Here is a 17,342-nt window from a genome sequence, read left to right as displayed (position 1 = left end):
ATATATATATATATTAATTTCTTTGTATTGCGCAAAAACAATTATGTTTGCTCATATTTGTATTTTGTAGGATACCTAGTTAAATATTCAAACCGAAACTTAACTTTTGCAAAGTATATATTACAAGATAACCATTAACTAAAATAGACGTGATAGATTTGAGAAGAATTATGGGAAATTGACACACATAATACCAATTGAATGTCCCTTACCAAATATAGCCCAAAATGAAAAAAATTGACACAAGTAGTACTTTTGGTAGGTGAGAGAAATTAATTTTTCCCCATCTACCCTCACCCCTACCCTCCCTCATTTAGTTACGTTTTTTTTCTGCTGAGAACATAACCCAGGAGAAGAAGAAAAGAAAACAAAAAAGGAAAGAAAAAAATCGCGCGTCTTCAAGGACACCGGCTGAGAAGAGCTCGCCGGAGAAGAAGGAGAGAGAGACGGCGACGGAGAAGGTAATCTCGATTTTTAATTTCTCTTCCTCTATGGTTCGGATTTGAGGAAAAATGAAATTAGGGTTTTGAATTGGGATTTTATGATTTCGTGGGTATGAGTTTGAGAGTTTGATTTCGATGATGACATAAATGAGTTTTTGATTTATGTTCGTGTTTGATGCCTTGTTTATTGGTTGGGCTCGGATTCTATTTGGTTATGATATTGTTTCTTCTGGCCGAGTGTAATTTCGGCATTTTGACGTTGTTGATGTTCTGGTTGTTTATCATGGTTAAGGAAATTCCTTTGGAAGATGTCTGAGAATCACGTGATAGGTTTGAGTCTGGAAATTGATTTGGACGAGTTTGGGTTTGATTTTTGGGTCTTGGCCGTGTGATGATAGATTTAATTGTGATGTTGAATTGTTGATGATTCGAGACTGTTGGTGCTGTGTATTGGCTGAAATTGTTAAGCGTTTATTGTGCTTTGGACTGAAATGATGTGAAGCTGTTTTTTGTGTGTGTGTGCGTGTGTGTGTTTTTTTTTAATTCACTGTCATAACATCTTGCATTGTATCATAAAATATAATATAACTAAGATAGTGATGTTTGCAGAGTGGGAGGTTTGGGAAGCTGAACAAAAGAGTGACTTTCCCAGAGAGTTTGGATCTTAGTGCTTATACGAACGAGGGAGGAGAGAGTGGGGACGATGATGATGTGTACAAGCTCTATGCAGTTGTTGTCCACGTGGACATGCTTAATGCATCGTTCTTCGGCCACTATATCTGCTATGTAAAGGACTTCTCCGGAAACTGGTATAGACTTGACGATTGCAAGGTAACCACCACAAACTGTCATCTCATCCCTCTGCCAGATCTTATGATTGGCCTTTGACAAAATCTTTTTTTTATGAATATATACTCTTGTGTGTGTGTTTTAGGTCGCCAAAGTTGAATTGGAAGAGGTGCTTTCTCAGGGAGCATATATGCTTTTCTACAGCCGGTATGTTCATATTAGTCAATTTCTTCTACCTTTTTAAGGTTATGATAGAGAATCAAATGATAAAATTAATGAAAAAATGATATAATTTAACCATTTTGAAGACGTCCCTTTCCACCTCAAAGATCTGTGGGACAATATTTTGAGGAGCATTGGGTTTTGTCCGCGTGCGATCTAGTTTGTATTTTGCTTCGTTCTAGATGAAGCTTCCCCTCTTTTTATAAACTTTTTCGATTTCTTTTGAGAAAAAGGTATTCAGCAATGTAGTTAAATTTTGACACTCTATATCAGGGTATCTACTCTATAAATTTTGTCACGAAGTGAATCCAGTTTGTGACACTTCCAGGTTTTTCCAGGGTGTCATGAACTGGATTCACTACGTTTTTCCAGGGTGTCACGAACTGGATTCACTTCGTGACACTAGTGTCACGAACTGGATTCACTTCGTGACACTAGTGTCACGAACTGGATGTTTTTCCATGTTAATAACCGTCTTTTAATACTCATTTCTAATACTGAGTGAACGTATACAGGTATGGCGGAAATATGTTTATATGCTAAGCATAGCGGGAAGTGGGTAAAACCGGGCGTATATCAAGAGGGTGGTACTCTTACGCTTTTACTTCCTACCAAATTGAATTACCAAAGTTTGATGCAAACATTGTATGCTCGGTTGAACGTGACCCCTGCAACGCATTCAATCAACGTCAAACATGAAGCTGACGGGCTCGTACCGCCAACCATAGACGACGACGAAAGTTTGCGATGTTATTTGTACTTGAGGAAGAACGAACCGAGCCGGACGAAGTTGAATCTTGTACTTGAGATTAGTCCGGAGGCATTTCAGGATAAAAAAGCGGATGACGCGTCTTCTCCACGGGTTGGATCCACTCCAACAGCAAACACAAGCGAGAGTGGATTTGGTTGCAATCGAAGCAGGATCATTCCAAACATGCCGAGTCCTATATCCGAGGCACGTGAATGGGACGTACCAAGTCCGGAGGCTTTCGACAATGATACTGTTGGGTTGGATGACATGAATACTGTTAGCCAGGCAACACCCCAACCCAGAAGGTCTCCACCACCAGTTATTTTGTCGATAGAGGCTCCACCACAGACTCAACACCAGGAAGAGCCTCCTCTTTCACCACAGCCGCCAACTCGATCACAAAGAAAAGAGAATGTATCGAGCCAAGAGAATGGGGGGTGTTCGGTTACGGCTCCCGAATTAAATACATGTGTCGAGAGTAACGATATTGAGGTGTTGGACATTTTATCTCCGGTAAGTGTTAAAAAAAAGGATTATATGCAAACAAAGCGGCGTTGTTGAAGCATTTGCGGATGGATGCAATCAATAATCATTATCGGTTCAAAACGAAGAACTCATCTCCGCTCAAACTTCATGTCATTTGTGCGGGTAAAAATTGTGATTGGGCGGTCCGGGCAGTGAAGCTAAAGAACACGGATTGTTTTGAAATTAGAAGGTAAAATTTCACGACCTAAAAACTGATTTTATTTGAAATTTCATTTCTCTTCATAGATGAATCAGTCCGTGACAGATCTATCACGACGTGAATCCACTCCTGACACGAGTGGATGTACTTCATGACAGATATGTCAGGAAATGTATGCCCTTTTAATTTTAAATTGTTTTTGATCGTGTGTATGTGTTTATGGTTCAAGATATGATCCAAAACACACTTGTTCTGTGGAGGAAAGACAAAAAGGGCAACCGCAAGCTACAGCAGAGTTGGTTGGAGAGAGGGTGAAACACAAATTTATTGATCCAACTGTACATAGTTGTACCCCAAAGGAGATTCAGAGTTACATGCGAACAGAGGTTGGAGTCAATATTTCATACAGAAAAGCATGGAGGGCAAAATAATGTGCAATACAATCCTTGTATGGGACTGATGATGAGTCATATGCCTCTCTTGCAAAATACAAGTACATGTTAGAGCAAAAGAATCCAGGTTCTCTCATCGACCTAAAAACTGACCGTCATAAATATTTCATGTACTTTTTCGTTTCTTTGGCTCCGTTCAGAGAGAGATGGAAGTATTGTCGGCCTGTTGTAATTGTTGATGCAACCTTCTTGACAAACTATCACAAGGGCAGCATGTTTACGGCTTCCGCGATGGACGCAAATGAGCAAATATTCCCGCTTGCCTATGGTATTGGTGAGTCCGAAACTTCCAAGTCCTGGTTTTATTTCTTCAACAAACTTAAGGAAGCATTGGGGGAGAGGGATAACATGGTCATCGTATCCGACCGAAACACCGGAATCATTAACGCCGCGAAGAAAGTTTTTCCAAGAGCAGAACATGGTTTTTGCGCATACCACGTGAAGAATAACGTCAAGGCAAAATTCAAAAAACTTGGCAAGGAATTCAATTGGAAGTTCTACGGTGCAGCAAAAGCGTATACTATATTTGAATATCAAAAGTTTATGCGCATGTTGGACAAGGAAGACCCGTTGATACGTCTGTACCTTGTCAACGAAGTAGGAAATGAGAAGTGGGCACGTTGTTTTTTCAAGACATCAAGGTATACGATCGTAACTTCAAACAACGCAGAGTCTTTGAATGCGTTAACTGTTAAAGCAAGATCATTTCCAATAGTGAAGTGCCTTGATTGGTTGAGGGAGAGAATGCAAGTTTGGTTCTACCAACGACGAGAAAAGGCGGCATCAACTCAAAGTGTGTTGTCAATGGAATATCATACCGAAATGTTAAAAAAACTTGCTGTCTCGGCCCAAATGCAGGTTATAGTGTGTTTTTAATTTTTAAATTCTGTCACGAAATGACCCGAGTCCGTGACACTTGTGTCACGGAGTGACTTCAGTCCGTGACACATGTGTCACGGAGTGAATCCACTTCGTGACACAAGTGTCACGGACTCGGGTCATTTCGTGACACATGTGTCACGGACTGAGTGGTTATGTTTAAACTTTTTTTTGCTTATGTTTTAGGTCCGGCCTTCTGCAGTATACGAATTCGAGGTTTTAGACACAGAAGGAACACCATGGGCAGTGAACTTGATTGATAAGACGTGCTCGTGTCGAGAATTTCAAACTGATCTATTTGTATGTGTCCAAGCCATCGCGGCTTGTCGCTTACGCAACCTACCAGTTGAGAGCTATTGTGCAGAGTACTACACGACCGAGTATTGGAAATTGGCGTATGCAGGGGTTATTCATCCTCAAGGAAGTGAATCGTCATGGACTTTTCCCGACGAAATCGAGCAGATCAAAGTAAATCCGCCTAACTTCTTAGGTCGTCCGGCGGGTAGACCTAAGAAGAGAAGGATTCCCTCTCTTGGAGAATCTGATGCCCCGCTTCGTAAATGTTCCCGTTGTGGAGGTGTAGGTCACAATAGAGCTACGTGTCGCAACCCAATTCCACCGGAAATGAGGGCTCCGGGGATGGGACATTGGTTTGGTTTGTAATTCGACACGTTTTATCATTGAATATCTAGAACTTCCTTGGTGTTTTGCTATGTATTACATTTTGAATGTTTTGAACTTTATTGGTATTGAGTGTATTGTTAAGAATGGTTTATGAAACAATGTTATTGTTAAGACGTGAACACAGTCCGTGACACATGTGTCACGAAGTGATCTCATTCCGTGACACATCTGTCACGAAATGAGGTCAGTTTGTGATACATAAATTGATTTCGAAACAATACACACTTTTAAACTAAGAAATTGAAGTTCTAAGAATACATATATAAAGTTATAAACAATACATACACTTTTAAACTAAGAAATTGAAGTTCTAAGAATACATATATAAAGTTATAAACAATACATACACTTTTAAACTAAGAAATTGAAGTTCTAAGAATACATATATAAAGTTATAAACAATACATACACTTCTAAACTAAGAAATTGAAGTTCTAAGAATACATATATAAAGTTATAAACACATGCGTACAATCATAAACACATAATTTCAAGTTGCCTCAACATTGACATTTCCACGCGTGTGTAGTTTTAGCGCTCCGTGTCGGTATAATTCGGTGGTCATTTTCTGTCGATACATGATCATGTCCTCCTGTTTCAAATCAGACAATGGAAGGTCGTGCGCCAAAAACTCGGCAGTCTTGATCATAAACATGCCACAATCATTTCTGAGGGAACAAAAAACGCATGCTGTAATTGATATGTGTCATTAAGAATGTAAAATTAAGAATTAAAATATTTACCCATTGTCTTGTTGTGGCATTTGATCGTAGTGGACAACCTTGAATATGTCTTCATTGGAGAGTAGAACGCCGGCGACATGCAGAACATATGGCAAAATGGTGGTCAAGTTTCCCGCTTCAGTGTTAACGAGCGTTTGGTGTCCACCGGTGGAACTCATGGAGTCGTACACCGTTATACACCTTGAACGCACGTTGACAACAAGAAGATACCAGTGTCCGCCATCTATTACAGGGATGAAGACATCATCGATCCCGTCCCATGGGTCCACCAGTTGCTCCGCTCCAGACTCTCCTGTAATGTGGTCGACGACACATTTTTTCAGTTTCTTCTTTAAGAATACACCCGGATCTTGACTAGCATTGAACTGAGTGTAACTATCTCGGAGATACTTAAAGAAGATCGTGGACATGATGGTGAAGGAGTGACGTAACAAACCCGCATTTTTCTTCTTCCGGAGGTAGTACATCGCGACGTCCACATGCTGCACGACAAAAGATAAACATAAGCACTAAATACCTCAGTCCGTGACACAAGTGTCACGGAGTGACTTTAGTTCGTGACAGATGTGTCACGGAGTGGATTCACTTCGTGACAGATGTGTCACGGAGTGAATTGACTCCGTGACAGATGTGTCACAGACTGAGTACACTTCGTGACAGATGTGTCACGGAGTGAATTGACTCCGTGACAGATGTGTCACGGAGTGAATTGACTCCGTGACAGATGTGTCACGGAGTCAATTCACTCCGTGACACATCTGTCACGGAGTCAATTCACTCCGTGACACATCTGTCACGAAGTGTACTCACTCCGTGACACATCTGTCACGGAGTCAATTCACTCCGTGACACATCTGTCACGGAGTGAATTGACTCCGTGACACATCTGTCACGAAGTGAGCTGCAAAACAAGACATATTTTAAAAATTACTGACACACATTAAAATCTGATCAGACAACCAACCGTCCTCGTGCCACATGTTGTAGAAGAAGGTCTTCTGGTTGATAGCCATATGTCCAAGTTCCATAGAAGGCGCTATGGTTTCTTCCTCCGGCTTATATTTTGGTTTGCCCTGAGATATGTTCTTGTGGCCCCTCTTCAAGCCGACTTGGAACCACAACTTCATGACGTCAACGTCATCCTGGTCCGGTCGTTTGGTTACCTCCGACAGCGGCAGTTCATCAGGAAGCACGTCCGGAGCATTCGTACCTATCGGGGCTGCGTCGTTGCCGGGTCAAATGTTTCTTGATAGGTGAGTCTTCAATAAGGATATGGGGATTCGGTGTCTTCAAGTCATATATCTATCCAACAAGAGAAATAGAGTTCAAGTTTATTGTTGAGTTCAACCATAAAATAATATTTCATAACAATTATATGCTTATTTGAGTTCAAGTTTATTGTTGAGTTCAACCATAACAATTATATGCTTCTAAACAAGTCAAGAATTAAGTTCAACCATCAAATTAATGGAGGTACCTCTTGAACCCCCTGTGTCCCTAACAACTCATACTCTTCTATAGCCTCTGCATTCATTTGGGCTTCTAGACTGAGAGACGAATCTTCATCACCCCAAGATTGTTGACCTTGTGTGTTTTCGACGTCACTTTCGTCCTCCTGACCATTCAAAATCATTTAGTTCAACATGAGTGTAATCAAAATAACGAAATTCAGCGACTCCGTGACACTGTGTCACGCACTAAGTACACTCCGTGACACATCTGTCACGGAGTGAATCCACTCTTAAAGAACAAAATAATATGTCTATTGCATATCTTGTACCTCTTGTTGACTGGTTTGCTTCTTTTTCCCTTTCTCGACTTCGTTTTTCTTCTTCTTTTGGTTGCAATCCTTCTTCTCCTCCTGTTTCTTGCTCTTCTTGGCGCCATCGTCCTTCTTATTCTTGTCGTCTTTGTCCTGCTTATTTTTCTTGTCCCCGTCATCGTCCTTTTTCTTCTTGTCCTCGTCGTCTTTCTTCTTCTTCTCGTCTTCGTCGTCTTTCTTCTTCTTCTCTTCTTCGTCTTTCTTCTTCTTCTCCTCGTCTTCCTCTTTCTTCTTCTTCTCCTCTTCTTCTTTCTTCTTATCCTCTTCTTCTTCTCTCTGCTTCTTCTCTTCTTCTTCCCGCATTTTCTTCTCTTCTTCCTGCATTTTCTTCAGCTTCTCAACATATTCTTCTTCCTCTTTTTTTTTTCTTTTCTTTTTCCACTCTCTTCTTCGCCATCTCTTCTTCCCACTTCTTCAATTTGGCCGCTTTCTTCTCCCGGCGCTTCTTTTCTAACTGTAACTCGTTTCTCCAATCGTAGTACTGATCTAGTTCATCAAGAGCCACTATGTAGCTCTTCACCGCGTCCAAAATTTCTTTTTTGAACTTCCTGTAGTCGTCTTGCATATAGCGGAAACGCTCGTCGAGATTTCCAACTGAGTTTTCGAGAGAGTCGAGCCGGGACTGTCCATGACCAAAATAACAAAGTAAGCTGGCTGACGAGTAAATCCAGTACGTGACACATCTATCACGGAGTGAATCCACTCCGTGACACATCTGTCACGGAGTGGATTCACTCCGTGACAGATGTGTCACGAAGTGAATCCACTCCGTGACACATCTGTCACGGAGTGAATCCACTCCGTGACACATCTGTCACGGAGTAGATCCACTCCGTGACACATCTGTCACGGAGTAGATCCACTCCGTGACAGATGTGTCACGGAGTGGATTCATTTAAATTAAAATAGAAACCCAAAATTGTGTTACCTCAATTGTCTGTGCTTGTGAATGGGACGGTTGTTGTGGTGGTTGTGGTGGTGGTGTTTCTGGTTGTGGGGCGTCTTTTTTGGGTTTCTTCTCCGAGCGTTTGTCCACCCCCGCTGCCGTCGTAGAAGGGGTTGCAACGCTTGAAGAAGTGTCGCCGATTCCGTGAAATTCAACCTATACGTGGGACAAGTTAACAAATGAGTGATCAATATTAAGTATGAATTAACCTACAAATTTATTACCTCATTGAAGTTGATTCCTCTCATGGCGGCATCCTGAACAAGTCCGATAGACTTCCACCGACGCATTATTGGCCGAGCTGTGGTGGAGACTTTCTCACAAACCCCCATGTTCGTCAGGAAAGGAAGACACTCGTACCCCCAAACCTGAAGCGGCTCGACGAATCCGGGGAGATGGAGCTTCCTTTTTTTTTACCTTGCTCCATTGGCTCGCCACCCTTCTCCATAAACTTCCGGACTTCGCCGAGAAGGTAGTTCCACACCACGTTGCCCCATGGATGGCGACCGAATGTGTCCGTGTCCTCCACCGCCTTAATGAGCTCTACGCACGGTGTCCTATTCTTCGCATCGTCCGCCAGGAGGACATTCAAGATGAAGTAAATTTTCAGGTAATTTACCTGAACTTCTGTCGGCCAATCTACGCTCGCCTCCAAGAATTGGTTGACCAAGTTCCGACTCAAATACTTCCCCGGGAAGAATTTTTTGAAGAGGCTGTCATTAGAAACAACCCCCTCGAACTTGAATTCCTCGTAGTCATCGACGACTTTGAGGAATGTGATCTCCTGGAAGTCTCTCTTCGTGAACTCCCGGACTTGGCCTCCAATCTCAATCAGAAGCCCGTCAGTGGTTTCGCCCTTGAAGCTCCCGGTCCTCAACACCAAGTGGCTTATAATCGCCGACGACCGGACTATTTTGGGTTGCCCCACGTACTGTCCAAAACATGATTGGGCGAATCCAGCTTGAGTCTCGGCGCTGCGGCCGAGTAAGAGAGCGAGGAAATTTTCCAATCCCCCGTGGAAGTTAAAGGAAAATCCTTCAACGTTGGACTCCGGTATAAACCGTCTCCACTCCTACACATATGAGTCAATGACATTATTAGTGAAACCATTATGCTTGAGTTCGTGACAGATGTGTCACGGACTTACCCACTTCGTGACGGATGTGTCACGGACTCGCTGACTTCGTGACACATCTGTCACGAAGTCATCGAGTCCGTGACACATCTGTCACGAACCAGGATCAAAATGAGTTTCTGACACTCACCTTTCGGGGAATAGCAGTTGTAGGACTCTCCAAGGCGGTCGCAACGCCCGATGACTCAGCCTTGTTTTTTGGCTATATCAAACACAAAACAAAATCAAATAGCTGCACATACATCTAATTAAGTCACTTCATTTTTATTCTATACCTTCTTTATCTTTGTTGGTGCGACGACGAACGCGTCGTCATCGTTGGAACGCTTGGACGGCGAAATTATTTTCCTTTTCGAAGCCGTCCTAGGACTTCTTCGGACACTTTTTGAGGCCTCCTCGACCTTGCTTCCTTTAGACTTCGTCATTGAATCTAAAACCTAAGACAAATCAAGTCACCAATTTTCAACAACTTCAAGACCAAATACACGCACACACACACACTCGCCAAACCCTAACATTGTTCAATCAAATATATACACGAGCACGAAACACACACAAACACACACATTCTCGGCCAAACACAATACACACAAACACTCAAAGACAACACATTCTCGGCCAAACACAAATACACTCAAACACCCGAACACAAATACACTCAAACACCCAAACCCAAATACAATCAAACACCCAAATACAACACATTCTCGGCCAAACACAACAAACACTCGCCCAAACACCAAATACACTAAAACACCCAAAAAAAATTTGAGCCAAAAACCCTAAATCAACAAACACTCGGCCGAAATAAATGAAATAGAGATACCCATACCTTTTTGAGTAAATGAAATAGGGTTTTAACAAACACTCACCCGTATTTCTAGGGTTTTAAGAGACCGAAATAAATGAAATAGAGATTTGAGTAAGCCGGCGGCCATGGGTATCGGAGTTCTAGCTTTCAAAATTGCATAAGTAATACCCATACATTTTTTTGTTATGCCTTGCGACCTGGAACGACGATGGAGGATCACTGCTTCGCTAGAGAACGTGTGAGGGAGAGAGAGAGAACGTGCGGCCAATTTCTTTGAGCGAGAAAAAAAATGGGGGGATCGTGCGAGAGAGACAGAGAGAAGATTAGGGATTTTTTTTTTGGGAAAAAGATGAAGAATACCCGAGAATGGCCGATTTTTTTGAGCGAGAAAAAAATGGAGGGATCGTGCGAGAGAGAAGATGAGGGGTTTTTTTTTTGGGATAAAGATGAAGAATACCAGGGAAATGCCGATGTTTTTGAGCTTGAAAAGAATGGAGGGATCGTGCGAGAGAGAGAGAGAGAGAGAGAAGATGAGGGGTTTTTTTTTTTTGGAATAAGATGAAGAATACCCGGGAATGGGTTTGCATGCGTTTAAAAGATTTCTGAGGGTATCCTTGTCTTTACACAATGGCTTAGGTATTACATGTGTAAGTTTTTTCATTTTTGGCTAAATATGGTAAGTGACAACAAGATGGTATTATTGCTGTCAAAACCCCAAGAATTATACTTATTAATTAAAAATTAAATCTAAAATATTACTAAAATAAATCACTTATTCAACTTCCAAAATGAAAATAAATCTCACAAAAGTAAGGAAAACTACTACAACACAAATACAAATCAAATGAAAAACCACATTCAAAATTTTAAAACGCCCACTTCAAAATTTAATATTGGTTAATGTATGTAATAGCGGTTTATTATATATTAGCTTAAAAATAAAAATTTAGAATTAGATTATAGTTTTTTATTTGATTACCACATCATCCTAATTGACTATTTTATATAAAAAAAAAAAAAAAAATTAAAATGTTGGCTACTCTAAAATTGCAATGTTTTAAATGGATTAGTCGGCATAATTTTTCTATTTTTGTATCTTTAATTATTCATAAATCTTCATCAAATTTTTTATAATATGTTTTAATAAATTATATTAATAACATCAAATATAATCTTAAAATCATTTTTATGGAATTATTTATATTTTTTTATTTATAAATTAAAAATATGTCTTCCTATATTTTATGTCTTAATATTTTTTTTTTTAAATATTGATAATTTTGTTGGCTAATAAATTTTAAAGATTAAGGTTATTCTTTACCAAAAATGTAATTTTTAAATAATCGCACGGAACATCTAATAGTAAAAAGAAAAATAAATTTACTAAACTATGTGATAACGATTGACGATTACGTACGTTCTATTTCCTTCTACTATTGAAACAAAGTTGATCATGTAATTGTACACTTCTTTATTTTTATTTGAGTTAGTGACGGCAAAAATACTCAATATATTCTATTTTTTGCGTTTTAATACCCTTTTTTTAAAAATTGCGGAAAAAATACTCAGTGTTACAATATACTTCCACTGTTACTTTTTGTCTGTTAAAATGGATGGAAAGATACATATAAGCCATCTAGATGAGCAAAATTTTAAAAAAATAAAAATAAACATTATACTTTTTTAATATTTAAAAAATTAAAATTCTTGGCCTAAATTCTCTACCCCTCTAATGTATTTTCGTTTATTTTAATACTGAAAAAGTTTGAATACTCTTTGTTTTTAAATAAATTACAAATATATTACACTAACAATAAATAAAGAGCTAGAAGCAATTTATTTAATTTAGATTATTTATTTTCTACAACATTAAAATAATTAAAAATTAATAACAAATAAAATACTATTAACATGAAGTTTCCCCAAAATTTATATATAAATATACAAGCTCATGCATGCTGAGGAAACAGAGGAGATGAGAGAATATCGAATTTTAATTTTTGTGTTTTTTAACATAATAATAATAAAAAAAATTAAGTTCATTTTTAATTTTTCTCATTTAAATGACTTACATGTCTCTTTTCATCCATTTTAACGGTCACGTAGTAATGGTAGAATGATATTGTAACATTGAGTATTTTTCCGTAACCTTTAAAGAATGGGTATTAAACTGCAACCTTCTAGCTCCCACCAACATCAACCCGAAGACCCTTACATCGTATATCAAGAACAACTTCATAGATTTCAAGACCAATCACCTCTTCCACCACGAGTCACCTCTTCCACCACGAGTCACCTCATCCACACAAAGAAAATCCACAATCTCAACAACCCAAGAAGAAAAGAAAATCACGTCCCGAAATGTGGAAATACTTCCAAGAGATCCAAAATGACGAATGAAATAAGGGTATGTGTAGCAAATGCCGGAAGCTCATCAAAGCCGACTCTTCCTCTCACGGTATTTCCTCATTGCGCTACTGTTGGGAAAACAAGGGGGGTATCGGACACGAACTATTGCTCCGACACCACTCATCGGTGAAGCACGTAGGATATCAGACACGAATAATCGCTTTGATACCATTTGTTGGGGAAACACGAGCGGTATTGGACACGAACAATTGCTCCTATACCACTTGTTGTAATTATGTGCTCACCTTGATAATCATATAAGTTACGGAAAAAAAATTAATTACACTAACAAGAGCTAATTAAATGTATGGTTATCTAACAAGATCTAGATTTACTTTATTAATTAAATAATGAAAGCATTCAAACATGCAAACAACCAATAAGAACAAAGAACAAGGTTCATAGAGAACTTACGGATTGGGCTCACGAATAGAAACTTCAAGCTTTCTCAATCCTTCTTCAAACGCATTGATCTCTTTCTTCAAGCTTTCAGATCCTCGTACACCTCTTGACGACACCGTAGTCTTCCGAAACGTAATCTCCGGACGAATAAAGAAAGACGGCATGGGACCACACTCTATAATCTCACTTGATCAAGAAACAATGTTGTTTCAAGTTCTCACTCTTATTTTCTAAGAACGGAATTGAGTAATTCCAAGGGGTAGAGATAGGAAGAGACGGCATGAACCCCTATTTATAGTAGTACAAATGATATATTCTTTGTAGTTTCCAAAATATATTATTTCCTTTTATTATATTCACACTAGTGAATCAAAGCTTAGCCTTTGGATCTCATCTCATGAATCATACTTTCTCTCTTAGCCATCAGATTAATATCTATAAGATTTTATTTAATGTTTAAATAGATAATATTTAATTATGAGAGAATAAAGTAAATATCTTATTTCATTTTAAATATTATTCTCTCATAATATTCATGAGAGAGAATAAATGACAATATCTTATTTCATTTTAAATATTATTCTCTCATAATATTCATGAGAGAGAATAAAGGATAATATATCTTATTTTATTTTAAATATTATTCTCTCTAAATATTCATGAGAGAGAATAAATTACTATCTTATTTCATTTTCAATATTTTTCTCTCTCCTTAATTTAACCAACTAAAGAGAAAATATTGGTAAGTACCAATAATAGCATGGACGATTTTGACACACACGACCAAGGGGTTGGTGCAAATCCCAATTGCCCAAAACCCTAAAAAAATCATCCACCTCATATGTGCAAGGCCTAATTGCTTAAAACTCAATTAATTATTTATTTACTTGGTCCAACAATAAACAAATAAGTAATTGATTAATTATTTACTTGATCAAACCTTAAATAATTAATACTACCATAAATAATTATTTAATTATGCAAATACCCATATTTCAGAATTGGTGTTGTCAATCACAATTACAGCTAGTGAGATTATAATAATAAAAACACATTATTATTAGAGGTTCTTTATTCGTCTTATCAAAGCCGAATCGGGAACTAATGACCTAGTAATAGAAGCTTAACAGATCTGATGAAAAGACGAAAAAGTCATTTCTCTTTTCCACATCAATTTGTCCAATCTTTGTCAGACTCCACCTAGGTACGCCAAGACTGAACTCTCATTTATACTAGAATTATATTTACTCATCGTGACGAGTGTCCACTGATCTAGTTAGTACGTGATCAAGATCCTCCAGGTTCAATCTGTATCGAGAAAGGTCAATTAATATGTTATACCTTTATTGATACATATATACCCTAAGCACTGTTTCTTCCCCAGTGAAAGATTCTTTCGAACGTACATACTTCGGAAGTGCCGGCAATCTATCGGTTTTGGAATCAACCCTTAGGTGAGTGAACATTGACCTTCTTTCAGGAAGGCTGGATTCCGTATTTGTCAACCACTTCCCACTCGAAACATGCTCCGAAACTCCCAAGACATAAGATGTAATTAGCATGATAGTAGCCTTTTAGCAAATGAGTCAAAGAGCGCGCTAATATGATCCAGTGTCCATGATCACTTCAGGATTTAGATCAAGTGTCACTGTGACCATCATAGTGACCCCGGTTAGTGTGTCTTAACGGTACTCAAACGACACATTTACAACCAAAGTCTGTCTGGGTCGTGCACTTACCACAAGTGCAGAATGCTCGCACGTCGTTATCAACCTTCACTAGTGTTCCGCATATATGACTTTAGATACAGCTATCCAAGCATTATCAGTCATCGACCATGTTTTAGCTCACCGCCCGAACTCAGGTGCCCAACACGTGACTCAGTTTAATACGGATGCTATGGATGATAGTTGCTATTGATTCTGATATTCAGAGCTCAACCCACTAATCATATGATGCTAATAAAGTAAACCATTATTCTATTTAGTAATCATTTATAATGTTTTCATTATCTCTCGTGGGCAAGAATTCCTAACAGCTACCACTACAAGATGTGCATCAACGCCGGATCTTCTTCATCTTAGGTAACCCTAAACACACACGATCCCGTTGGATTCTTAAAAGAACTTGTTAAAGACATAGTTTCTACCGATCAATCTTTTTCTCGTGTAGAAATCAAAGGTTTTGGTAGACTTATGCATTATCTAGTTCCTGGTATTGATATTATTAAAAGAAAAACTCTTCGAAAAGAAATTATGAGAAAAAAATATGAAAAAAGACACACTTAGAGCCTGCTTCATGTCTGCTCGGTTTAATGAAGTGCTCACTTCTGATATATGGTCAGGAAATACCAAAATGGACTACATGTCTATTGTAGTTCATAACATAGACGAGGCATGGAATCTAAATAAGAGGATCATAGCCTTTAAAAGGATATAGAGTAGTCATACCGCATATGTCATACTAGGAATCCTTCCAGATGTTATAAAAGAGTGGAACTTTCGTGAGAGAATAGTTTCTGTAACTCTTGATAATGCCACCAACAACGACTCCATGGTGAGAGTTTTACGCCTTAAGATACCCAATCAAGACTCTCTTTTACACCAAAGATGTTACACATATCATGAACCTTATAGCGAAAGCCGAGTTTAGGCATTTCGACGAGTGTATTAGTAAGATTAGAGAAGTCATAGCTTGGATAAACTGTTCAAATCAGAGAGTAGACGATCTCAAGAGGCTTTTTTTATTTAACGGTCTTGACGAGAAGACCATCTACACCGATAACAGGATTAGGTGGAACTCAAATTTTTTAATGTTAAATTCCTTCTTGGCCGATAGATATGTAGATGTTACACATGAATATGTGAACAGAAATGGAGACCATGACATAACCGAAGCAGATATCGTTGTGCCTGTGTTTTACTCATTTTTTTTTACGTTTTTTATGATGAAACATGTGCAGTGTTCGCCGTTTACACACCCACATCTTATTTAGCGATACACAGTGTTACAAAAATTACCGAACATTTTCACAATTGTAACCATTTTGAAAATTTTCAACCATTTGTCGTAGCGCTATGAGAGCAAATTTTTTTAAATATTGGGGAACTTCAAAGATTCCTTACTTATATGGTTTTGCATGCATTCTAGACCCCCGAATGAAATTTGGGGGTTATCTAACAGTTTTACAGTATTTAAAATGTCATGCTGGACAATATTACGTTACACATGATCATGTTAGGGTCATGGAAGAGTTTTACTCATTTTTCAGGTATTACCAGCGACAAATTCCAACTTGTCCTGAGCCGATTCCACCCCGATACTCATCAACAAGTAAAGGAATGTTCCAAGATATAGCTCTCTTTGCCCGAAGCGGAACTTCATCTCCAAGATCGTCACCATATCCCCCACCCACTCAAGAGACGTATGAACACGACGAGATCACGCTATTCACCTCTCAACAATTTGCCTTCATGAACCAAGACGACATCAACTTGCTGACATGATGGCGGCAATACGAAAACATGTTTCTGATAGGTGCGTTAACGCGTAAAACTCCTATTATCCGAATCGAAAACCGACGAGTTCTCGAGTATTTTAATAGTTTTCAGTATGTTTTTTTTATTAGTTTCAGGTTCAAAGGAGCAATAGAGTGTCTATAGTCAATTTCATGGAAAAATGACGTGATTTGGAGACAAAACGGTCGAAATGGAGTAAAAAAGCAATAGTTGAAAATTTACGATTCCGCGCACCGCGGGAGGGCAGACTTCGAGACCGTGCGTTGCGCGCTTCTTTGCGCACGCCGCAAAGATTGGAAAATCAAACCGAGAAAACTTATAGAGTCTTACGCGTGGAGCGTGCATAAGCTGAAGCTTGGTCTGCGCGCCGCGCATCGACCACCACGCGCCGCACGTCTTCGAATTGCTGGAATAGTAAAATTAACGTTTTTTTTTGAAGATTTTGACCCTTGGATTTAATTGGAAGGCTTAGACGACTCCAGAAAGGACACCATTCAGAGTTAAAAACACTTTTGTAACCTAAATTATTCATTCTTTTTTGTTTAGTTTTTTTGGTTTGCTTTTGGAGAGTGTTTGGGAGAGATAGAGAAAAAGAGGAGAGCCGTTCTTCATCAATACGCGTCAATTACAGTATTCTTCTTCTCCTTTACT

The 17,342-nt window shown here is 38.9% G+C and overlaps 1 protein-coding gene and 3 long non-coding RNA genes across 4 annotated transcripts; 2 read left to right on the top strand and 2 right to left on the bottom strand.

Annotated features, from left to right (window-relative positions):
• The first annotated feature begins 281 nt into the window (after window positions 1-281).
• On the top strand, window positions 282-1,562 carry LOC149401656 (uncharacterized). The gene is made up of 3 exons (XR_016296787.1): window positions 282-461; window positions 1,053-1,274; window positions 1,378-1,562. It is a non-coding gene; the product is annotated as an uncharacterized LOC149401656 (long non-coding RNA).
• Window positions 1,563-3,387: 1,825 nt separating this feature from the next.
• On the top strand, window positions 3,388-4,884 carry LOC149401655 (uncharacterized). The gene is made up of 2 exons (XM_089610827.1): window positions 3,388-4,200; window positions 4,408-4,884. Exons 1-2 carry the CDS (start codon window positions 3,388-3,390, stop codon window positions 4,882-4,884), a joined length of 1,290 nt encoding a protein of 429 aa, XP_089466953.1.
• A 261-nt stretch (window positions 4,885-5,145) lies between these two features.
• On the bottom strand, window positions 5,146-5,683 carry LOC149401654 (uncharacterized). Its single transcript, XR_016296335.1, has 2 exons — window positions 5,649-5,683; window positions 5,146-5,573 (listed from the first exon to the last, which is right to left on the bottom strand). It is a non-coding gene; the product is annotated as an uncharacterized LOC149401654 (long non-coding RNA).
• Window positions 5,684-9,370: 3,687 nt separating this feature from the next.
• LOC149401653 (uncharacterized) lies at window positions 9,371-9,907 on the bottom strand. The gene is made up of 3 exons (XR_016296427.1): window positions 9,827-9,907; window positions 9,682-9,753; window positions 9,371-9,488 (listed from the first exon to the last, which is right to left on the bottom strand). It is a non-coding gene; the product is annotated as an uncharacterized LOC149401653 (long non-coding RNA).
• Window positions 9,908-17,342: the final 7,435 nt, after the last annotated feature.

The sequence above is a fragment of the Urtica dioica genome, chromosome 4, assembly GCF_054948205.1.
Source record: "Urtica dioica subsp. dioica isolate 48M chromosome 4, U.dioica_male_clone48M_v1_H2, whole genome shotgun sequence".
NCBI classification, from domain to species: domain Eukaryota; kingdom Viridiplantae; phylum Streptophyta; class Magnoliopsida; order Rosales; family Urticaceae; genus Urtica; species Urtica dioica.
Note: the sequence above shows the minus strand (reverse complement) of the source record. Positions and strands in the feature narration are given on the sequence as shown.